The 23,940-nt window shown below is 37.3% G+C and overlaps 2 protein-coding genes across 8 annotated transcripts; one reads left to right on the top strand and one right to left on the bottom strand.

The window, feature by feature from the left end:
* The first annotated feature begins 2,663 nt into the window (after nucleotides 1-2,663).
* METTL5 (methyltransferase 5, N6-adenosine) lies at nucleotides 2,664-12,923 on the top strand. Of its 3 annotated transcripts, none has more exons than XM_033423536.2 (7): nucleotides 2,664-3,073; nucleotides 5,223-5,337; nucleotides 5,720-5,901; nucleotides 6,697-6,779; nucleotides 10,713-10,764; nucleotides 12,317-12,384; nucleotides 12,811-12,923. In XM_033423536.2, the coding sequence occupies exons 1-7, from the start codon at nucleotides 2,965-2,967 to the stop codon at nucleotides 12,847-12,849; spliced, it is 648 nt and encodes a 215-aa protein (XP_033279427.1). In that variant the 5' UTR covers nucleotides 2,664-2,964; the 3' UTR covers nucleotides 12,850-12,923. The 3 variants fall into 3 exon arrangements, with proteins under 3 accessions (XP_033279427.1, XP_004267330.1, XP_033279428.1); XM_004267282.4 differs by having other exon boundaries at nucleotides 2,668-3,073; nucleotides 12,335-12,384; XM_033423537.2 differs by lacking the exon at nucleotides 2,664-3,073 and adding an exon at nucleotides 3,092-3,108.
* Nucleotides 12,586-22,361, bottom strand: SSB (small RNA binding exonuclease protection factor La). 5 transcript variants are annotated; one of them, XM_033423533.2, is made up of 13 exons: nucleotides 22,208-22,349; nucleotides 21,629-21,837; nucleotides 20,418-20,492; nucleotides 17,375-17,478; nucleotides 17,110-17,284; nucleotides 16,348-16,455; nucleotides 16,156-16,256; nucleotides 14,999-15,070; nucleotides 14,629-14,671; nucleotides 14,054-14,194; nucleotides 13,579-13,765; nucleotides 13,324-13,455; nucleotides 12,586-13,003 (listed from the first exon to the last, which is right to left on the bottom strand). In XM_033423533.2, the coding sequence occupies exons 3-13, from the start codon at nucleotides 20,481-20,483 to the stop codon at nucleotides 12,912-12,914; spliced, it is 1,221 nt and encodes a 406-aa protein (XP_033279424.1). In that variant the 5' UTR covers nucleotides 20,484-20,492; nucleotides 21,629-21,837; nucleotides 22,208-22,349; the 3' UTR covers nucleotides 12,586-12,911. The 5 variants fall into 5 exon arrangements, with proteins under 5 accessions (XP_033279424.1, XP_033279425.1, XP_004267329.1 ...); XM_033423534.2 differs by having other exon boundaries at nucleotides 21,635-21,837; XM_004267281.4 differs by lacking the exon at nucleotides 21,629-21,837 and having other exon boundaries at nucleotides 22,208-22,361.
* Between the last annotated feature and the right edge of the window lie 1,579 nt (nucleotides 22,362-23,940).

Here is a 23,940-nt window from a genome sequence, read left to right as displayed (position 1 = left end):
GGGGACATGGGTTTGATCCCTGGTCCGGAAAGATCCCACATGCTGCGGAGCAATTAAGCCCACAACTACTGAGCCTGCGCTCTAGAGCCTGTGAACCACAACTACTGAAGCCCACGTGCCTAAAGCCCGTGCTCCGCAACAAGAGAAGCCACTGCAATGAGAAGCCCGCACACCGCAATGAAGAGTAGCCCTCGCACTGCAATGAAGAGTAGCCCTCGCTCACCACAACTAGAGAAAGCCCGCACGCAGCAATGAAGACCCAAGGCAGCCAAAAATTAATTAGTTAATTAATTTTCTAAAAAATCACTATATATGAAAAGAAAACTTGATAAATTGGACCTCACCAAAATTTAAAACTTTTGTTTTCCAAAAGATTCTAAGAAGTTAAAAGACAAGCTGCAAACTGAGAGAAATACTTGGAAACCACATATCTGACAAAGGTCTAGTATCTAGAACATATAAAGAAATCCCAAAACATAACATTAAAAAACAAAACAAAACAAAAACACACCAAACAATTCAACTAGAAAATGAGCAAAAGAAATGAACAGATATTTCACCAAAATGGATATACAGATGGCAAAGTACATGAAAAAAATGTTCAACATTATTAGCCATTAAGGAAGTGGAAATTAAAACCACAATGAGATATCACCACATGTCTATCATAATAGCTAAAATTAAAAATAGTAGTAACACCAAATGCTGGCTAGGATGCAGAGAAACTGGATCATTCATATATTACTGGTGGGAATGTAAAATGTTATAGCCACTCTGGAAAACAGTTTGACAGTTTCTTGAAAAACTAAACATGCAATTACCACAGGGCAGTTGCACTGAGCAATTGCACTCCTAGGCATTTATCCCAGAGAAATGAAAACTTAGGTTCACACAAAAATTTTACAGAAGTTTCCATAGCAACTTTATTTGTAATAGACAAAAAGCTGAGGCAACCCAGATATTCTTCAATATCTATCTTCTACCAGTTAAACAAACTGGTACATCCATACCATAGCAGTAAAAAGGAACAAACTATTGATACACACAACTTGGATCTCCAGAAAATTATGTTGAGTAAAAAAAAAGCCAGTCCCAGAAGTTTATATACTGTATACTTCCATTTATATCAAATTCTTGAAATGACAAGATCCTAAAAATGGAGAAAAGAAGTAGAAAGAAAGTAGTTGCTAGGAGTTAAACAGGGAGTGGGGGAGCTGGAGTGAAGTGGGTGTGGCTACAAAAGTGCAACATGAATGATCTTCAAGGTGATGGAAATGTTGTCTTGACTGTATTTGTCAATATACTGGTTGTGATACTGTACTACAGTTCTGCAAAATGTTATTGTTAGGGGAAACGGGGTAAAAGATACACAGGATCTCTGTGCTGTTTTTTACGATTATGTGTGAATCTGCAATTACCTCAAAAAAAAAAAAAGCCTTTGCCTCAGATGGGTCAACTGTCCTTCCATATACTCGGCTAGTCTGCATCATCCATCTAGCTCAAACTGCTCACTCTAGCTCCTTCCTCTCAACAGATACCACCACCACCAAACATTTACTGGGCATTTGTTATGTGACAAAGAACTTTATGTACTAACTTTATGCGCTAAGAACTTTACATGTACTAACTCGTTTAATCCTCATAACAAATAACTTTGAATTCTGTTTTTCATAGGACGTAGCAGCCTCAGACACCACTCTACTTCATCCTCATCCACCACTCCTTTTTTTCCCCTTCCTTTGATAATGAAAAGAAGGGTCCATTCCCCAAATTAAAGGCAATCCTTTCACTTAAGCACTGGATCATTCCTTTTCAGGATCCTAACTCCATCCAATATCCTCTTTCTTGAGTTTTGAACCCCTGCCTTTCAACTACCTCTATTCTGTCTGAATTTAGGTATGTTCACAAATCCTTCTATCAGTTAAAAGATAAATAAATAAATAACTTCCCCCAACCTTACTAAGCATCAGCCATTCTCACTCCTCTTAGCCACTTTTCTTAAGAATTGTTCCCATTTACTCTTTCTAATTCCTTAACTTCCATTTACTTAACTTCCATTTAGTTCTCCAACCGCGACAACTCAGCTTCTGCTCCTACTCTATGAAAGCTTCTAACTTCTTTCCAGCATTTGACACCACTTCCCATTCCTTAATCTAAACTCTCTCTTGCTTGGGCTTCTCGGACATCACCACGCTGTAAGAGCTGAGGTAAGTGACAGAGTTGACCTAAAAAGAGGGAAACAAAGTAGGGCATGCGACTGGCAAAGAAAGCAAAGGTGAGTGGAGATTGCTACTCTTTGAGAGGGAGCTTGGGAGACAGGAGGCAGAAAGGACCACAGTGGGCATTAAAACAAATCGACCGTGACTTTCACCCTCACCTTCACCCTCTTTCTCCCCACTTCCTTCAAGGACCTGACGGTACTCAAGGAAACACTAGGCGGTAGTGGCCACGCGACAGGTGGCAGGGGCCGGCCCCTGCGGGGCGAGAAAGGCGGGCTTTCCTGCGGGTGCCGACCGCACCGCTGTGGAGGCGAAGGAAGCGCTCGGCTGCCATCGGAACCCGTGCGCGGGGCCGCGGCTGCAGCTCGGCGTGGGGCCGCTAGATGGCGGACGCGTGTGCGCGTGCGTGACGGCGCTTCCGGTCCCGGGCGAGGCGAGAGCAGCCTGTGGAAGGGCGGAGACGCGGCATGAGGAGCCCTCGGCGACTCTAGTCCAGTATCAGCGCGGGGCACCCTGGAGGCGGACCGAAGGCTGGTCGGGGACTCTGCCCACCGCTGGCGCGGGAAGGAGAGCGAGAACCGCCTGAGCCGGGTGTACCTTTCGCGCCCTGCGTTCCCAGCCTGGCCCTCAGCCCGCGGCCCTGAAAAAGGGGCGGGGCATCGGAGTTGGCGGGGAGATCCAGGTGAAGTAGGTTTCTCTGCAGATCCAGCGCCGTTAAACCCTGCGAACGCACCCTTTTTAAAACATGAAGAAATTAAGGCTTAAGGAACTAGAGAGTCGCCTGCAACAAGTGGATGGATTCGAAAAGCCCAAGCTCCTTCTAGAACAGTATCCAACCAGGCCGCACATTGCAGGTAGGGCGGCAGCTGACCATGCCCTTGTCTCGCAGGTTAGTCCTGTCTACCCATTCCATTGTGAAAATAGAACAGTTATTTGGATACAGAGAAAGTCTAGAGGAATTCTGCTCTAAGATTTCATGTTGCGTTAGAGAGGACTTCCTTGACATGGCACCTGAAAACATCCCAAGCACGAGACACTCTATCGTTTTACTGTTTGTTTTTCTGCATACCCCTCAACAGTGTCAGACACTTTTTAATGTGTTTGTTAATCTTATTACACTATTAACTCCTTGAGGACAAAAATGTGCTGGTCTTTTTCACACAATTCCCAGAGCCTAGAAGAGTTCCTGGTACCACTCAGGAGCTCAGTAAATACTTGCTAAATAAGGATCCATTTCCCGGTGTAACGAATTGCCAGTACGAGGATTCCTACGCGTTATACTCTGCCCTGGAAATGAATTACTAGAGTTGGTAGTGGAAGGACTGAGTTTTAACAGATCCATAATAGGTGCTATGTTAAAGATGAGGATGCATTTCAATTTTAACAAATGATCAGAGAATCAGCAGTGTTGCTTGATGTGAGAGATTGATACTGGAAGTAAAAGAACACAGGAAAAACCATTTATATTTAATAAACATATTACCAAAGTCATTGAGGGAGTCTTAGGAAAATTAATTTTGTTGGGAACATCTGCAAGGAGGAGTCCCCCTAACTTCAACATAGTTCTGTTTCTAAGCTGCCAAAGAAAGTCAAGGAAAAAGTATACCTGCACTTACATATTGTCATAATTCCAACCAAAATTCCAACCAAAAATTGCACAAAATTGTGTCTGAGGTAAGACCAGTTATCTCAATTTAGATAATGATTTCTTTAATGTCTTCTGGCTGCAGGGTTTCTTAGTGGAATCCTTTTTTTTTTTTTCCCCCCAAATAACAATCAGTTGTTTCAAAGCCAGTGTGTAATATACACATGGTTGTGCTAATTCTTTGAGATACTAGCTTCAAAGTCACTAACACCTGCAGCAATAATCAGAACAGCACAGTCAGCCTGACACATCCCTGTAATTGTGTTTTTGATAAAACGTCTGGATCCTGGGGCATCAGTGATGGCCAGCAGCCCTTGGTGGGTTCAGATATCCACAGGGAGGTTATCAGTGAAGTTACTCATGCTTAACCTTCAGTATAGCCCCAACCTTCATGTATTTGAAAGATCCCTTTCTCATCTCAGCAGCTTCTGTTCTGCTCCTCAATAGTTCTCTTATCAGGTCTCATTAGTTGATACATGTGTCTGTAGATCATGAATATATATGTGTGAATATATGCGTCTAAAGGCTATATTGTGGATGTAGGTCTTTTCCTTTCCCATTCTAGCTTGAACTTACAGTACCTGTGTTATGGTGACAAACTTGCTGCAAAAAAAGTTCTGTTTTAATGTTAATGCTTGTTCAGTATTAGTGGTTCCCAGACTTACAGATTTCAAAGATCAGTAAAATTTCACAACAATTTTGGAAACTGACATAGGGTTCCCAGGTCTATATTTTGACAAGGAAAGATTTTCTTTTTTTTTTTTGCGGTACACGGGCCTCTCACTGCTGTGGCCTCTCCCGTTGCAGAGCGCTCCAGACGTGCAGGTCCTTCGGACATGGCTCATGGGCCCAGCCGCTCCGCGGCATGTGGGATCTTCCCGGACCGGGGCATGAACCCGCGTCCCCGGCATCGGCAGGCAGACTCTCAACCACTGCGCCACCAAGGAAGTCCAAGGAAAGAAATTTTTTAAACCTATTTACTCTTACCATCCTTTCATAAAAGTGAAATTTCAACATCAAAGAAAAACTGATATATGTATATGTGTATGGCAATGTTTTGAACAGGTTGAGAAAAAATAAAACATTTTGACCTTATTTTTCTCATTTTACCTCAAAGTTTTGTCATTCTTGGCATTGTCAGCAGAGACTAGTTTGGTGGAACCACTGGTATGTGTTATTATCCTTACTACGTACCAAGTTATTATACCTTACTATTTTTTTAATAATCTGGAACACGATTTAGGGGAGGTCTAAATAATGAAAGATAAGAAATTGTTTTACAGAGTCATTTGCACAAATTGGATTTTGTTCATCAACTTGCCTACTTATTCCTTAATATGTTTTTTTTGATCATTCAGCATGTATGCTCTATACAATTCATAACACATATGATGACATTGAAAATAAAGTGGTTGCAGATCTAGGATGTGGCTGTGGAGTGCTTAGCATCGGAACTGCAATGCTGGGAGCAGGGTATGTGATCCAGTACATACTATTTGGGTATGGGATGGTTTTAATAAGAAGAGTAAATAAAATCAACTGACATATTTATGGGACTCTATAGTGTGAGATGAGAGGAGCAAGAATCTAATACTGAGTACATTTAGAATGGGCAGAACATCAAAACAAACTAAAAAAAAAAAAACAACAAAAAACAGTAACAGCAGAAGTCATATGCCCCTTTTTTATATGAACCCAAGTTTCCAACCCCTGACAGTTTGGGAAATCATGCTGTTAAAAGACAACACTCACTGTCACTTGGTCAGTTGGGTTAAAAAGGTACATGGTTTTGGTTTTGTTGTTGTTTTGACTGGGGACCTTTAAGTAGTAGTCACTTTGTGTTTTATATTTATAGGTTGTGTGTTGGATTTGACATAGATGAAGATGCATTGGAAATATTTAATAGGAATGTAGAAGAGTTTGAGTTAACAAATGTTGACATGGTTCAGTGTGACGTGTGCTCATTATCTAACAGAATGTCCAAGTCATTTGATACAGTAATTATGAATCCTCCCTTTGGGACCAAAAATAATAAAGGTTAGTAATAAGAATCATGTGTACTGGTGTCTTTGTAGAAAAGCAAGTTTTAAAAGCCATTTTCTCATTGATTGTTTGGGTTAAGTGATTTTATCACTGTTCATTAAATAAACCAATCTCTTACCTGTATAGTTATTACAGTTTGAATTTCAGTTTGTTTAATGCATGGCTAGGGAATTGAATTTTTCAATCTTTGTTTTCATAAGTTTGTGCTAAATGAACAAATTTATCCACTTATTACTTATTCTTCATCTGCTTTCTAGAATGATTTACCTAACCCTTATGAATGAGTATGAATCCTATAAAGGCTTTTATATTTTTAGAACCTCTTTTTAATGTCTCAACATTTGAAGGTTTCAACATGTGTCCATCAGTAACAGTGATTCACTGTGGCTATTTATTTTATGTATTTTGGGGGCAAGGAGGGTAAGAAGTCAGTAAGAAGAGGAAAAGACACGCATAGTTTAAAAAATTCTCCCTCCACCTGCCCCCACCATTCTGATTACTACTTTACTTGTTCGCTTCTGCCCTCTTCGAAAGTTGTTAATTTGGAATATAATATTAAAGTTTTTACTTTAGCCTTATTTAAATGGGACAGTATAATTCTGGTTTTATTCCATCAACCTTAAAAGATATTTAGATATCTTGGTTATTTGTACTCTGTCTTGTTACAGAATTTGAAATGGCTATTTTGGAGTTTGGAAAAAAATGTTTCTAAATACCTAGTATTCCTTTAATCTTCTATTTTGATAACAGGTATATAATGTAAATAGGGGCTTTTTCTACTCTTAACAGGGACAGATATGGCCTTTCTGAAGACTGCTTTGGAAATGGCAAGAACAGCAGTATATTCTTTACACAAATCCTCAACTAGAGAAGTAAGTTCAAATCATCATAATATTCTGTGTCATTTATTTTTAAATTCATGACAGTATTTTAAGGATTTACTGTGAATACTAAATACCAGGGTATCTAATTCTCCTGAACTTTTAAAACATCTGGCACTTAGAAAATAAATTTTCCCTTTAACTAGCTAGCAATTGTGATTAGCTTTATTTTGTCAAAGGTTTGTTCAGGCAGGAGCTGTTAACAGGAGAGTGATTATATAATTCAGGAATAGAGGAGTAGGTGTAACGGTGGTTCCAGTATGTCCTTGTTTGCCTGCGTAAGCCCTGGTTGGTGCATCCCAGTGTCCTGGTGTGGCCTGGTGTGCATAAGGGAGGCAAGGGTGGCCTGGTTTTTCAGAACACTGAGCCTGGGAGGCTAAACTGATCTGAGTTCAGAACCCACTTCTTCCATTGTTCTTCACTGTCAGCACATAACACATAAGGCTGTGTAGGATGTATTCCAGAAAATTGGGGGTGGGGTGGTACCTTTTTTTAGTGTCAGTTTAACATAGTGATCAAGAACACAGACTATAGAGCCAGCCTACCTAGATTCAAATCTGAACTCTGCTACTTCCCAGCTGTCTTCTCTTGGTCAAGGTACTTGAGTTCATTTTCGTCACCTACCCTGTACTCACCTATACTCACCTATACTCTTACATCATGAGGAACTAAGAGCACCTTATACTTTGCAGGGTTGGTGTGAGGATTAAATGAGTTAATATTTATAAAGCACTTAAATAGTGTCTGGCAATTGTCATGTTAGCTGTTATTTTAAATCAGACACGTATTAAGAGATTTTAAAGTAGTTTTGTAGGAAAAATCTTTTATTTGTACAAATGCAGTGTACTTGAATTCAGTTGGAAACAAATTATGAATATATGGTAATCTAATAACCTTTAAAAATATATAAAATTACATAGCTAAAAATATATACAGGCATACCTTGTTTTATTGCCATTTGCTTTATTGCATTGTGTAGATAATGCATTTTTTACAAATTGAAGGTTTGTGGCAACCCTGCATCAAGCAAGTCTGTCAGCACCATCTTTCCAATAGCATTTGCTCACTTTGTGTCTCTGTGTCATGTTTTGGTAATTCTTGCAGTATTCCCAATTTTTTTATTATATTTGTTATGGTGATCCGTAATCTTTGATATTATTATAATTGTTTTGGCATTATTTAGCAATAAAGTATTGCACACTTAATAGACTATAGTATAGTGTAAACAGAACCTTTATATGCACTGGGAAACAAAAAATTCAGGTGACTCACTCTTGTGATATTCACTTTATTGCGGTGGTCTGGAACCAAACCTGTAATATCTCCGAGGTATGCCTGTATACTGTTAAACAATTAGTAGTGGTACCTGCAGGTAAGGAGCAGAACACAACATGACTTTACTGGTAAATAAATCCCCATTCAGTAAGTGAAAACAAACACCAGGAATTATTGGTATCTAAAAAGCCTGTGTTGAGGAAGTCCCCAAGATCATCTTCAGGTTTGATGATTCACAAGGAAGTCTCATAGGACTGAGCATATCATCATACTCTTGACTGGGATTTATTATAGCTAAAGGATACAGAGCAAAATTAGCAAAGGGAAAGGTGCATTGGTCACAGTCCATGAGAAACCAGGTGCAAGCTTCTAGAGTTCTCTCCCAGTGAAGTCATACAGGATGCACTTAATTCTTCCAGAAAAGAAGTTTTGTGACAAGGCATGTGAAATGTTGTCACCCAGGGAAGGTCATTGGAATCTTGGTGCCAAGGGTGTTTATTGGGTACTCATCACATAGGCACCCCCTGCCTGGCACATACCCAAATTCCAGACTCCCAGTAACAAAACAGGTACTCACCATAAACATTTTAAGCACAGTGAGCCACTATTATTAAGGGATGGGGAGTGGAAACTCTCCCAAAATCTAAGTTCCCATACTCTAGCCAAAGGCCAAACTTAACATGTAGACCTTTCTAAGGATAAGCAGTCAGGCCTGCTATGAACTCTTCTGCAGTTTGGCATAACATAAATTTTATATTACTGATATACAGTTCATGCAAACCAAGTAAAATATGCCAATAAAAAGTGCAGTTAAGCAGCAAAGTCTAATTAATTGAATGAATTCCTGTAGTCAAGGAACTCCCATCTTCACTGTTTGGTATTGCCATGTTCCACCACCAGGAGGCAGCAGTATCAGCACTGTCTTGGATCCGCTTAATAGAATTTTAAGCAAATATTTACTTAAGTCCATTTTTATTTTGGCAGTGTAGAAGTATTTCCATTAGCACAGCAACTAAATAATTTGAGAAATTAATCTGGTGTGTATTGTGCATACTGTGAAGGAGGTATGATAATGAATGAACTTCTAATACTAAGACAGTCCTTAGTTTATGCTGTAGATATATCTGCTCTAAGCTTTGTGATAATTTTGCTTGTTTTAAGTATTCTATATAACTAGTAACATTGTTATTGAAGCTAACCTCAGACCCCTTAACTGTAGACCGTTGTCTTTTAAAAGTGCTTGGCCCTCTATTCATAATAGAGGTGCATTTGATAGAATTTTTTGATAGAAATACTTAGGTAAAATATAAGCGTATCTTGGCAGATATGTTAATAATCTGGATGACTCTTACGGCTGTTGCCATATCTTCTTTCATTAGGCATTGTGAGAATTTAGTTCTTGGCTTATAGTTAAAGCAAAGTAGGTAGGCCAGGCACTGTTCTTTCAGTGTTTATCCCAAGCTTACCCCATTTATTCTTTGACATCTCTGCCAGAACCAACCACATTCCATTGTATAATCTAACATCTAAAACCTCTTTCACTAATCTTAGGGCTCAGATAGCAAAGAAATGTCATCATACTTTATTTCTCAAAAATTTACCAAGATCCTAGTATTCCATTAAATTACAATATTATTTGTATTAAAGTCTATATCCTTATACAGAAATTTTAGATCTCTAAGTAGGGGGAAAAATATGCCCAGAACTGGGATTATTTATTAAATTCAAGAACAGACTACAAGCACAAACATATTGTCAGTATTGTTTATAATGGAAATATTTGAACCTCAAACATAGGGATAATTGAGTATTTTATCCATCAGTTTGAGTACTGTGAACACTACCAACATGAACAAAATGCTTATACCAAATATTGCTATCTCTACTACAGTAGTTCTAGAAAATTATGCATAAAATTTACTTAGGGGATTATGGGCAACTTTTTTTCCCATTTTTATTAATGTTGGAGTGTTGTGTATATATTTTAATTCATAAAGCAATTTTTATAACAAATTAGTAATCAAAAATTTTATGAACTGGTTCAAAATTCTTAGACCTATAAATAGCTAACATTTAGTACTTGCTCTGTATGCCACCACAGTTCCAAGCACTTTTCACATTCTGCAACAATCTGATGAGATATTATTATCATCCTCATTTAACGGATGAGGGAACCTCTGAGGCACACAAAAAATGCGTAATTTGCTCAGGGTTACATAGCTAATAGAGCTTCAGTTCAAATGCAGGCTGTCTGGTTCCAGAAACCATGTCCTTAACCTCTGTACCATACTGCCACTGAATTGCTCATGGACATAGATCTCTGCTGAATGGTTTCTAGGATACCTGTATATATTGATGAAATAACGCTGCAGAAACCATGAGTACATTATTTACTTTGATGCACTTCTGAAATTATAGCTTTATTACTTGAATTTAATTATGTAATTTGGCTCAGATCATTAAATGGCTTGGTTTTGTATTTTCAAAATATTCATCCAGTTGAAAAAATTTTAATGAAAATTCTAATTTAAATTAAATTAAATTAAATTCTAATGAAATTTTAAAAGCTTGAATATCAAGTATTAGTAAAAAGCAATTTTTAAAAAACTTTAAAGATCAGCTCACATTAACATGTTATTTTATGTCCAGCATATTCAAAAGAAAGCTGCAGAATGGAAAATCAAGATAGATATTATTGCAGGTAAGACAATTATGTTTCTCATAAACAAATCTCAACTCTAATTATCTAAGAAGGCCAACAGGCATTAGCCTAACCAGAATTTTTACATGTGCTGAGAAAAGATATTGTAGAACATGTATTTTAGTGTGGCAAAATGTGTGTGGTTGGTAGTGGGTTGGAAACGGAGTAAAGGCAGGGTATCAATGTTTGCCCAAGACTGTCCCAATTTATGCATTTTACTGAAAATTTTTAATGGCACCCAAGTATTTGTTCTTTCCAGGCTCAGACAGAACCTTATAATCATCACAGTGACTTAAGAGCTTGGGCTTAGAGTTTGTCAGGCCTTAGTTTGAAATTCATTCCTGGAAAATACCACCAGATTATGCCTGGATTACCCTTCTATTTCAACTTTCTAATTGTCCCTGGAGTCAAATAACATGAAGCTTTTAATTTTTTTAGTGGGGGATAGAATATCATCAGCCACATGATGTAAATCATGTTTGATACATTTTTATTAGTAAACTGGATAATATTCACAAACATCAAAATGGGAAAAGCATGTAACTAGAAGCTAACTATAATCCAAGTAATTCTGAAAAGCCTGAAATAAGAGTACAATAAGGGGGAAATTATTTTACACAATAATAAACTGACTGGATTAGTACTAATAGTGTTAACCACATAACTAGATCTATTGCCTTCATAATAATTAGTAATGTAATGTGTAAAAGTCTGTCTTCCTAGTATATTCAGTATTGTCACTCCTTACCTAGTTTAAGGTATTATAATATGCAACATGCAGACCTTAGAACAGTTCCAGTAGTAGCACACCAGGCCAGAGCCTTGCTACTCCAAGTGTGGTCCTCAAATGTGGACCATCAGCATCGACATCCCTTGGGAGCTTGTCAGACTTGAAGAATTTCAGGATGCACCCAGACCTACTGAATTATAATCTGCATTTGAACAGGATTTGATTTGATTTGAAGGTGATTTGATTGCACATTAAAAGTTGAAAGCTGTGATTTAGAGAGTTAGAATTTGTTGCAAAATATGAAGCATAGGTAGGTAGACTTACTGCCATCCCTCTAAAGTTGATCAGTGCTAAGTTTTGAGAACCTACATTATCCTTTAGAAGAAAAGAATATGAAAAGTGGTTTTTCATTTGAGAGCTCAGTAGAAAATAATTAGCTACTTACTACCATTACTAAAATCCAAACCGGAAATTTTTAAAATAAGCATGGTTGTTGTGCAATTGGTAGCTATAGATTATTTAGGAAATTAAAAATAGGAAGATATGATCATATTTTCATGGGATACACTTTGACCACTTGTTAACCTTCTATACTCTTCCCCATAATCTCAAATTTTGATATAAAAAAATGATCAAAACAAATGCCAGGCTGTTTGCCATGGCTTATTGTGGGGATATATCAAATCAATCAGTCCTGGATAAATTAAGTGACAGCTCTGAAATGTCTGGCTTATCAGCATTTAGTACTTCCTTAATTTTTTTCTTTTTTTTTTTTTTAAGTCAAGGGCCGTAAATGTTTGGAAGTATAATTTTTACCCTTAGGTGGCTTTTGTTTTGTAGAGCTACGATATGACCTGCCGGCATCATACAAGTTTCATAAAAGAAAATCAGTAAGTCTCTTGATTCTAGTTTATCTACATTCAGTACTGAAAAACTTCACAGTAAGTAATTACTTCTAATGTTATCAAGTTGTTTGAGTGAATACAGAAAGCCAGCCTAGAAGATAAATACTTAACTCTGGGATGGGCCTATAACCACAACAGCCAATATGCTGGTTTAAGATAAATTCTCAAATACTTTGGGCACAAAAATAAAAAATAAACTAATTTTATTTTTATGCAGTATACATTTTATTACTTTGTACTAATACATTCTCATATTACAAAGGCAATTTAGTGGAAGGATGTTTCTTTTGATATTTGAATAATCTGAAAGAACACAAACAGAATTATACATAAAAAAATACTCATTTTGATAACAATAACAACCACAAAAAAAGACAAGTTAAACAACAAAAAAATTTTCCTTTCTTACAGGTGGACATTGAAGTGGACCTAATTCGGTTTTCTTTTTAAAAGCCTCCAGAGACAAAAGCAGCTTAAAATCTAATTAAAATGAATAAAAAATGTTTACTAAATTACTGGTCTCCGGCACCATTTTCTGTTTTCTGTTGTTTTGATGCAGGTTCTTCTTCTTTGTCTGTTTCTTCTCTTGCTCTTTTCTCTGGCCCTATACAATGACAATTAATTTTCATTAAGTTCACTGTAAGCATTGCTCTATTTTAATACTAAGCATAACTATAAAAAATAATTGTTTAAACAGATTAGCAACAACTTTCCTACACCAATGAGAAAACGCTTTTCCTTTAGTACGGACCTGGCTCTCTAAACTTAGCTTCCCAACATCTTTGATTTCCACATGTAAAATAGCATAACCAAGGTCAATCACAATCTGAGAACATCACTTACATAGAAGTTGTAAAACCACATTGCTGTTCTCTCCCACAAATAATTTCTCATCAAAGTACCAAAGGACTTTAAAAAACTTACTAGATGCATCATTTTCATCATGTTCATCATCACTGTCAAATTTAGTTTTCTTGCCCTGAAACTGTACTTTTCCTTTAGCAGACCCAATCTGGGCAGCTTTATTTCCCTTTCCTTTTCCTTTAAATCTGCGACCTGTAGAGACAAAATTGAGAAATCCGTAATGTTTTAAACCTCTCGTCAATGTCTTTTACCACCAATTAAAATTTTTACCCAAGCAAATGAGTTAAATAGTCAAAGAAAATCAGAATTAATGACCTTTTGACTTCCACTTGTTTAGGGATTCTTGTTGATCTTCTATTATTTTTTTCAATGCTTCTTTTTCCACATCTCCTTCTAGTACTTCCCAGGTGACCTCTTTGTTCCTTAATTGTAGGTTACCATTATTTGCATCTTTTGCTTTATCCAGTGCTTCCTTAGCTTTTTCTTTAAACAGAATTATTCCCTACACCAAAGACAGAAAACAAAGGCCAGGGAATTTTACTGAACATCAGGAAGTTATTAAAAAACTTGAAGTCACTAATTCCAACAGTTATTTATAGCACAATTCAGAAAATATCAGACATCACATCCAGTTACAGCAATAATAAAACAAAGTAAATGACCAAGTAGAAACTATTTTCATAAACATACTAACAAAAAATTGCTTTCTTCTACTAATGTCATCTTCTAAAAGATAAGTTTCTATGAATTTTTAAACTGAGTGGTTAAAAGCATATGAATATTTCCAAACCTCTTTGGCTCCTCTGACAAAGTCTATCCATTTTATTTCACCATGATTTGAGAAAAGGATATGCAAATCTTCTCTACACGTCTGATCATCTAAGTCCCCCGAGAATTTCAGCAAGCAGCCAATCTTTTCTTCTAGAGATTTCTATAAAAATATATAAGGTGGTAAGTTTCTTAAAAGCAACCACAAACCAGAAATGGCATATACCTCCCTCTCCCTCTCTCTATACATACATACATACATACATACATATATATATATATATATATATACACACACATACAAGGAATAAGCTAGAAACTAAAATGCTGTTTTGAAGTAGTATAAGTTTAAATAGTTGGTGCATTTTCCTTTATCATCCTTTGTTCTACAATGGCTTCTGATTTTAACTTCTCCAGCAAATAATAGTTATTATATAAATCTTACTGCGCTGAATAAGTAACAATTTTAGGCAATATTTGGCTAATACTTCAGTGCTATGACAACTGTAGACTTGCTTACATATGTTCTTTAAAAAGTCCCCAGGTTTTTTATTCTCCTAAATTTGAATTACAGATTTCTTAGTAATATATACGTACCATTTCAGCATTTTCTGCTAACTTTTGTTTTTCTTCTTGCTCTCTACAAGTAAAAATATCATTAGAACGTTTCCATTTACTTCATGTATGAGAAAATTAAACCCTGATAAAGTTAACCTTAAGCATGATGACTAAACTACTTAATAACCAAAGCCAGTCCTTAGGCTTTCTGACTGTCTGATGCTAGAGTGCAACGCAATGTGGCCCCAAGATTATCAAGGCAGCTTAAGACCTCAATGTTTTATTAGCAAAAGAAAGGACTACTGTACTCATTTCAGAGCTCATCATCAGCCTCACTTCCCAGAACCAATAATTTTACCTGTCAAAGCTTTAAGGAACTAAAATGTTATGATTAGCTCAACATACTTACTGTTTAGCTCGTAATTTAGCTTCGATTTTATTTTGCTTTCTTTCTTCATTTTTTTTTGCAAAGTAATCTTCCCTGAAGGACACAAAATATAAAGGCTAATAAGTTCATGAGAACAAAGAGGACTGCAAATTACATTGAATGATTTAAGACATCGCACAAGAATGAATGTTACATTCTCAACAAAATTACCTATAAGTTCAAAATACATTAAGGAAGTCACTCTTATTTTTTAAAATAACAGCTTTACTAAGAAAGAATTCACATGCCATAAAATTCATTCTTTTAAAGCATATAATTCAATGACTTTTAGTATATTAAGAATTGTACATCATCACTACTAATGAATTTCAGAACATTTTCATCACCACAAAAAAGAAACCCTATATTCGCTAAGAATCTCATGCTGATTTTCATTTTTCATGTATAGAAAAGAGAAAGTATACCAAAAGTTATGCAACTACTTTGCTTCATAGTTTTTTAGTGTTAATTTCACAAAAGCAAAAATTCTGAAATCCCTGAGACCCAAGAATAAGAGCAATTATGAAAATCACAAGTTAAAAAAATCTTTCTGAGAGTTTAACACTGACAGCATGATTTATCACTGTGCATCTCTAAGTCCATCAGATTTAGTATACAGCATTTAGAAGACTGTGCAATGCAAAAGTAGGGGATTATGGCCCTACAACCATATCATGAAAATGTCCTGGTTTGTCCTAATTTTTAGACACACAGGTGCGCACACACACACACACCAAGAATGTGATTCAAATCTCTATTAAATAATCCTTTGTACTGTATAAAAATACAGGCATATATAGATTACGAGAATAGATAAAAAAAATTGTACAGTGATTTATTCTCTAACCACACCAAAAGCTCAGATTTTATCATCAAGCCTAACTATAAGTTTCACATGCAAAATAAGTACTAAAACTTAACCTCCCTTATTACGTGCTTGAAAAGGTCCTAACACTTCCTTACAGTCTCAAAGGACTAGTAGTTCCAGTGAGCAAACTTCAAGCATTTCTCAAAGGATGCCTAAGGATACTAAAAATACTGGTCTTACTGTAGGGAATGTTATGCTATACTCCTTACCCCAGTGTGTCAATTCCAGACAACTAAGTGGCCAAAAAAAAAAAATCAGCAAGTTGACTTACTTGAAAAGTATTAGCAGGTCTGTGTCTTTGTACTTCTGGCCAGTGGTCTCAACAAACTTCTTAGCAGATTCAATGGTATCAAATACAGCAAATATTGATCCCTATTAGAAGTGGAAGAAAAGTTGGGGTGTTTTTAGTTACATCCCAAGTATTTTTCTACTAGAAAATGTCTGTTACATCATACAACCATACCTTAAATGCTTTGTGCAATGTTCTTCTCATCTGAATATTTAGTACCTGACCTTTATCTTCCAACCATTCTTTTATGTCATCAAGGGTTGCATCAATTGGGAAGCCTTTCTGTGAAGAGTAGGAAGAAATGTACAAATGACAACTCAAGTAAACGATTTGTCAGAAATTCTGATTTATTTTGTCTTGAAATGAAGCGAGGATATATATATCTCTCTTTCTCTGTCTCTTAAATGTTTAATAGTTCTGGTTAAGAGCCATTGTTGACCAGTGCAATAGAAATGACTCATTTATCTGGGATTCACTTCAAAATAATCCAGATAGGCCAAAGATAAAACAAGATTAATCACGTTAGTAACTGTTGAAGTTGGATAATGGTACATTATATATTCAATCTACTTCTGTATGTCTGAATTTTTGCAGAATAAAAAAATCTACTTAAAAATTAATGTGCTAAAGAAAACAGCTAACAAGTTTAGCTGTTGATAAGTAAGAACTGTTGATGTGCACTGGGTACTTACAATATGTATGTCAAAGATTTTGTCCAATGTTATATGGGTTTTTTCATTTAATTCTCACAACAGTTCTATAAGGTAAAAAATATTATCCCCATTTATGAAGATAAAGCTTACAGAGGCTAAGAATATTGCCCAAGGATATACAGTAAGTGGTGAAGCTATGATTCCTGAGCCCTTATTCTTATCCACCTTATGTGCTTTCTAAATAAATTTAAGATATAATTAAATGCATTAAAGGCCCACTTACAATATAAACAGATCTGTTTTTTACATCATTTTTATACTCATCAGTCACTTCAGGGAGGGGTTTGCTTGGAGATCTTCTAATTTTAGTTTTATCTTCACTTATTTCCATAAGTTCCGCCTTTGATTTGCTCAATGCTTCTACTATTACATTAAAGTCTGTTGTTAGACGGTTTAACCTGCAAAAAAATATATATAAAAGCATTGTAAAACTTAGTAGTAGCACTTGCTGTTAGCAGAAAATCTTATAATTTAAAAAAGGTCTTTACCTATTAAATTTTATCATTATCTCCAAAGGTACCCAGCCTTCATCCAGTTTGATCTGTTCCTTTAAAAATTTGTCGCGTGGCAAATTGAAGTCACCAAAATAATACTGCAAGATAATTACAGTATATTGCAGAGCACTGTATAATATTGAGTATAAAAAATTACCACTACATCACCAAGTCCTAGTCTTAAAAATACATGTAAAAACTTAACTGGTGGGACTTCCCTGGTGGTCAGTGGGTAAGACTCCATGCTCCCCATGCAGGGGGCCCAGGTTCAATCCCTGGTCGGGGAACTAGATCCCACAGGTATGCCACAACTAAGAAGTCCCCATGCCACAACTAAGACCCGGCACAGCCAAAATAAATAAATATTAAAAAAAAAAACAAAACCTGGCAATAAACATTTTCTCTTAAATACACTGTAATATTTATAATACATATTAACAGAAAGATAAAACTAAAAATAATTATTGAAACAATATATTTAGCAGATGTGACAACAGATTAGAAAGCCTTAAAACAAAAACATTTAAGGATTTGGTATATGAAAAGCCTCTTATTTCAAGTCAGTGTGGAAAGAACAGATTGTTAAATTTAAGAAACTAGAATAATCTGATTAATCACTCTAATTTTTAAAAAAATAGAAAAATTTAAAAGTTAAAAAATTAGGTAAGCTGGGACGAAGTGAGAGTGGCATGGACATATATACACTACCAAACGTAAAATAGCTAGCTAGTGGGAAGCAGCTGCATAGCACAGGGAGATCAGCTCGGTGCTTTGTGACCACCTAGAGGGGTGGGATAGGGAGGGTGGGAGGGAGACGCAAGAGGGAGGGGATATGGGGATATATGTATAGCTGATTCACTTTGTTATACAGCAGAAACTAACACACCATTGTAAAGCAATTATACTCCAATAAAGAGGTTAAAAAAAAATTGGGTGAGTATTTACCTAATTTAAGCACAGAGGCACTCTTCCTTAGTATAAAAACAAAGAAAAAAGTATACATGAAAAGACTCAGGTGTGACTACTTGGAATGCCAAAAGTAGCATAAAAAGTAAAAGACAAACACAAAAGCTTATTAATACTTCTTATAAATCAACAAAGAAGAAAAAAAACCTCTGAAAACCCTAATAGAAAAATGAGTAAAGGACACTTTTGTTTTGGCCACACCACACTGCATGCAGGATCTTAGTTCCCCAACCAGGGATGGAACCCGTGCCCCCTGCATTGGAAGCATGGAGTCTTAACCACTTGTTTGCCAGGGAAGTCCCAGTAAAGGACATTTTTTTTTAATTACTAAAAATAAAAATATACTATAAACATTAAAAAGTTCAAGCTCACTATTAACCAAATAAATGCAATTTAAAGCAATGAAAAGCATTTAGCCAAAACTCTAAAGACAAGAATACCCAGTATTGGCCTGAACACAGAAATGGTCATGCAGGTAGAGATGTTAACTGGCAGTAAGTATCAAAAATCAAAAGTTCTGGGGGCTTCCTTCCAGTGGTTGAGAGTCCGCCTGCCGATGCAGGGGACACGGGTTCGTGCCCCGGTCTGGGAGGATCCCACATGCCGCGGAGCGGCTGGGCCCGTGAGCCATGGCCGCTGAGCTGCGCATCCGGAGCCTGTGCTCCACAACGGGAGAGGCCACAACAGTGAGAGGCCCGCATACCACAAAAAAAAAACCATCAAAAGTTCTAAAAAAACATGTATAACCCTTGAGGCAGTACATCTCCCTCTAGGAATTTTATCTTAGAGAAATCAATAAACATGTTTAGTAACATTTATATATAAAGATATTCATCGTAGAATTACTACAGCTAAAAAATTGGATATGTCCTACATATCAAATAGGGGATGGCGTAAATTACTGATGATACAAAACTACTCCCCCATAATGCATCCTATGTTTGGTGGGGGGAAAAGGGAAAAAATTATGTTACTGTGAGCACTGACCAATTTGTGAAAAGGTATTTATCAGGCTTTTAACCTTGATTACCTCAAGAGGGTGAGATTTGAGAGGTGGCAGGTTGTGGGACATTATTAACTTTTTCTATATACAGTTTTCTTCACAATTATAAAGAAATTAATAAAAAAAGCTGTAACACAGGAAATTTAAAATAACAGAGAAGTGCAACTTTGAAAAAGTTCTGAGAGTTGCAAAAAAACACCAAACAATATGATCTTAAGTTCCTCATTAAGAATATAAAACATAAATTAAGAGATAATTTCCCATGTAGCCATTACTGATACTGTAAAGCACCAACTTAAATACAATACCTAAATTCAAAAAAAATGTTAAGAGAAAACAGATACTCTTAAAAGTTACAATAGCTGAGACTTCCCTGGTAGTCCAGTGGTTAAGACTTCGTCTTTCAATGTAGGGGCTGCAGGTTCCAGCTAAGATCCCACATGCCTCACGGACAAAAAACCAAAACATAAAACAGAATATTGTAACAAATTCAATAAAGACTTTAAAAATGGTCACATCAAAAAAAAAAAAAAAAAAGAAAAAACACCACCAAAAAAAGAAAAACCCAAAAAACAAACAAACAAAAAAACACCTTTAAAAAGTTACAATGGCTGAGAACACCTAATTGGGCAGGAAAAACTACTAGGACCTGCAAGAATAAAGTGCTATTTAACAGGGAAGGCATTTTACAAAGGATTTTAAAAATTATTTTACTATGTGCTAGGCACTATTCCAAATGTTTTACATTTTGTGAACTAATGTAATCCTCACAACCACCTTATGAGGAGGGTACACTATTATCCTCGCTTTACAGACTAGGAGAAAAAAGTTAACTAACACTATAGTGTTACCTTTTGAAATGTCTTTGTTCTTGAGTTTCAGAAACAGGCTCCACCAATATAAAACTGTATACTACTGTATGTTTATCTAACTCCAAGAATCAAAGACAAACCAAAAGTTCAATAGGTCAATATACTGAAATTAAATAGTCTATCTGTATTTTTTTTGAGGCCCTAAATTTCCTCTCAAAGAGCCTGGTTTTGCAGTGTAATACCACAGGAATCATACCTCTATTTGATGACAGATCTTGGCCTCCAGAGCAGCCATTTTTTCATTATCACCATTTTCTGCCATTCTGGCTATCTGTAAAATTTCCCAAATTGGCATAAAAAAGTTATTTACTTTTTACGTAAAACTCAAGACCATTAAAAGAATGTTCTAAAATTATCAATATCCCACTGTTTTCCTAAAAATCAGTAATTTTTAATTTCATGGGTTCAATTTCTCTACTCAATTCTCAAATTTCAACAAAAGAAAACTTTGAAATTAGTGATGAAAATCTATGGATAATCCACACCCCTTCCAGTAAATCACTGTTCCATCTTCTATAACAAAGTGAGTGGTTATCTTCATTTAGCTGATCTAGAAAGCTTTGAGGGAAAAATCTCCATTCAACCACTTACCAATCATTACCAGGTTTAAGTAGATCATCATCTGTCAGTATATTACTGTGGATCTCAGTCTTGTTTGGTGTGGGCCGAATTTCGTTTAAAATTAGTCATAGCTGACTTACCAAAAACTTGTTATCAACAAGATTATGTATCAAAACTTTAAGGTAAAAAAAATTCAAACACTACATACAGTCAGGGTTAGATTAAATAAATGCTAATGATAAGGAACATAGGAAAATGATCATTTGAGAACCTGAGGACACTAATAAAACATTAAACTGGGCATATGCCTACTAATTTACTAATACAATGGTTAACCTTACAGCCAGTTTCCTGTTTCACATCCCTGACAATAGCATTGTAGGAAAAAATAAAGCTGTGAAGTTGGTTTGCTAGGGATAACAGTCTCCTGACTTCAAATCACTTGCTTCTAGTGCTCCATTAAAACCATCCAAACACCGTGTACAACAGTATATTTAAAAGAATTCATCAAGGATATCTGCCATTAATTAACTCTAGCGATGAACTATGACTGGTACACTTCTTGGAGGCATGGCTTTACAATTTGTAATTGCTATGCAATACAACCTGGATGCACACTGGAAGCCCTCCTATGGTGCAACATCTCACTATAAAATTTGGCCAATCTTACGCTTTGGCTGCCGATCATAATTCCTAAGTTATTACTGTGATCTAGGGCCCCCTATAAAACAAAGGGTGAGATAAAAGACCTATTTAGTCTTTGTAAGACTTCTTTGGCCTACCCAATTTTGGAACTTCATGAGATACTTTCTCAGAATGTACATACAACTAGAAGTGAAATATTACCCTCACTTTCCAATTTCGCTCAGAAGCCTTGATGTGAGTGAATGAGGACCTTTAAAACCCAAGAGAGTGACGCCAGGGGAACACCTGCGGCCCCGATTCCCCGGCCTCCAATCTGTCCCACACGATCCAAGGAACACTTCGGCGTTTAACCCACGTCGACCTCTCCAGAAACGTACACAGTCTGACAGAAACATCCGCTTTCGGCGACACTGGAAAGCGGTGGAGGTACGAAACCTTAAAGACGCAGTGGGGATGCGGGCAGCCTGGGTCCAAAGAACCCGCCACAGCCCGTCCCAAAGCAACCCCTCGGTCGCCTGTGCCCCAACCACGTGCGGGGGAACCCCAGCTCCTGTGAGGAACGCAGAGGCCGGCTCCCCACCTCGCGGCTGCCCGCGCCCCTCACTCCCCAGCCCAGCGCGCCGCCTCCGGCTGCGGCCCACGAGGCGCTCGCCCCGAACGCGAGGAAGGCGAGGAGCGCACGCAACCAGCGTGAAGCAGCAAGGAAAGGGAACGCGCCGTCGCGCACCACGCAAAGCAGACCCTTTTGTACCTTCTTTTTAGCCACCTGGAGTTGCTCACCTTTAAGTTCCCGGTCCCACAGAGACGCGCCACAGGGTCACTAACAGCGACAGCTACGTCTCCTATCCCTAGCGCCGCCAGCTTGCCCAACGCGCCTAAAGAAGATGGGGGTTGTCCCGGCAGCCCTTGCGGCCAGGGTGGGCGGGGCTTCGGGCGGGCCCGAGCCGGCTCCTCGCTCTGAGCATGCGCTGCTGCCGCGGGCTCCCAAGGCCGGAGAAGTCCCGCCCTCAGTTCGAGGAGTTTGGGTTAAAATGGCCAGCGGGACCTTGGAGGATATTAGGCTAAATATTTAAGTATTTCTGGACAGAACTTGTATTTCCAGCCCTTCCTTAGGCCGTCCATTCACATGAAGTGGTTGACTTTTTTCAGATTATACTTTTTAAAAAATTGTTTTAATTATCCGTAATAGTTCCCCCTCAAAAAAATGACAAGTAAAATTCTAAAAAAGTGAAAAATTCATGGAATCTTAGAGTTGAGAAAACAATACAGTAGATCGTTTAAGAGCTGGAACTCTGAGGACTTCCCTGGCGGTCCAGTGATTAAGACTCTGCGCTCCCACTGCAGGGGGCACGCGGTTGGATCCCTGGTCCAGGTAAGATCCCGCACGATCCACAGCCCCGCCAAAAAAAAAAAAAAAAGAGCTGGAATTCTGAAACCAGACTGCCTGCATTCAAATAACGGCTCTCCAGTTTACAGGCTGTGCGATCTTGGGCAAGTTACTCAACTTCTCTATCCCTCACATATAAAATTGGGCCAATGCTAAATATCTTATACCTCGTACCGTTGTCGTGAGCATTAAATGTGATACAACATATGTACCTTGCTGGGAACTGTGCGTGGCATATAGGAAGAGGAGCAGCATATATTAATTTAAAACAAACAAAAAACGTCATTTAAAAAAACTGAAAGGTCATCTAGTGCAGAAGTCTGTTGGTCTGCTAGAGCCGCCTTCTTTTTTTTTTTAATCTTAGTTCCCCCACCAGGGATTGAATCCCAGGCCAACGGCAGTGAAAGCGCGGAGTCCTAACCACTGGACCGCCAGGGAATTCCCAAGAGCCCTTTTCTATTAGTATACTTTTTGCACAATAGTTTTAGTCACTTAAAGGAGTTTTTTCTTGTGGTGAGGCAATCTTTTATTTTCCCCTGAGTTTTCTTGAAAATTTAAAATGGTATTGGTGAAATTGCCTATTAAGTGATTTCAGAGTTTTTTGGCAGTCCCAAAACAGATCAAATGAATTTATTTGGAAAAAAATTCAGTTATAGGTTCAATCCAGACATAACGTTAAGTCAATGAGAAAAAATTAATAGAGTTATGCTGAGGTAGTTTAAATTCAAATGAATCATGTTCTCTTTTATCCACTCAACAAATATTTATCTAGTCTCTACTTTGTACCAGACAAAATAAAAACTTAATTCACTTTTTGATCAAGTCAGTGAGAATATAGGTATTTAACAGGGCAAATCATATGCATGTCAGCGTATGCCCACTCAGCTGTTCAGCATAGTATTTACTACATGCCTACTAATGTCCTGGTGTGGAGCTTGGCAGTGGGAATGAAAAGACCCAGACTCTGCCTAGAGACAGTGACACCTAAACAAATGACCCTGCTCCTTTTATGCCTGCACAATGTCTGGGTAGAACCGCAGATACAGTCTGTTACCAGAAACCACTTACTGCAAAACATTTAGTGTTCCTGTCAGGTCCCTGATCCTTTACTTTCTCTTTCTTTTCT

This window comes from Orcinus orca, chromosome 7 (assembly GCF_937001465.1).
Source record: "Orcinus orca chromosome 7, mOrcOrc1.1, whole genome shotgun sequence".
Taxonomy (NCBI): Eukaryota; Metazoa; Chordata; class Mammalia; order Artiodactyla; family Delphinidae; genus Orcinus; species Orcinus orca.
Note: the sequence above shows the minus strand (reverse complement) of the source record. Positions and strands in the feature narration are given on the sequence as shown.

Bases quoted from the DNA above. Each gene is read 5' to 3' on its own strand.
- METTL5 (XM_033423536.2), top strand. From the start codon at position 2,965: ATGAAGAAATTAAGGCTTAAGGAACTAGAGAGTCGCCTGCAACAAGTG. The intron at 3,074-5,222 runs GTAGGGCGGCAG...TTGATCATTCAG, and splicing joins AACCAGGCCGCACATTGCAG to CATGTATGCTCTATACAATT. The intron at 5,902-6,696 runs GTTAGTAATAAG...TACTCTTAACAG, and splicing joins TGGGACCAAAAATAATAAAG to GGACAGATATGGCCTTTCTG.
- SSB (XM_004267281.4), bottom strand. From the start codon at position 20,483: ATGGCAGAAAATGGTGATAATGAAAAAATGGCTGCTCTGGAGGCCAAG. The intron at 17,479-20,417 runs GTATGATTCCTG...ATTATCTTGCAG, and splicing joins AGATCTGTCATCAAATAGAG to TATTATTTTGGTGACTTCAA. The intron at 14,195-14,628 runs GTACGTATATAT...ATATTTTTATAG, and splicing joins TAGCAGAAAATGCTGAAATG to AAATCTCTAGAAGAAAAGAT.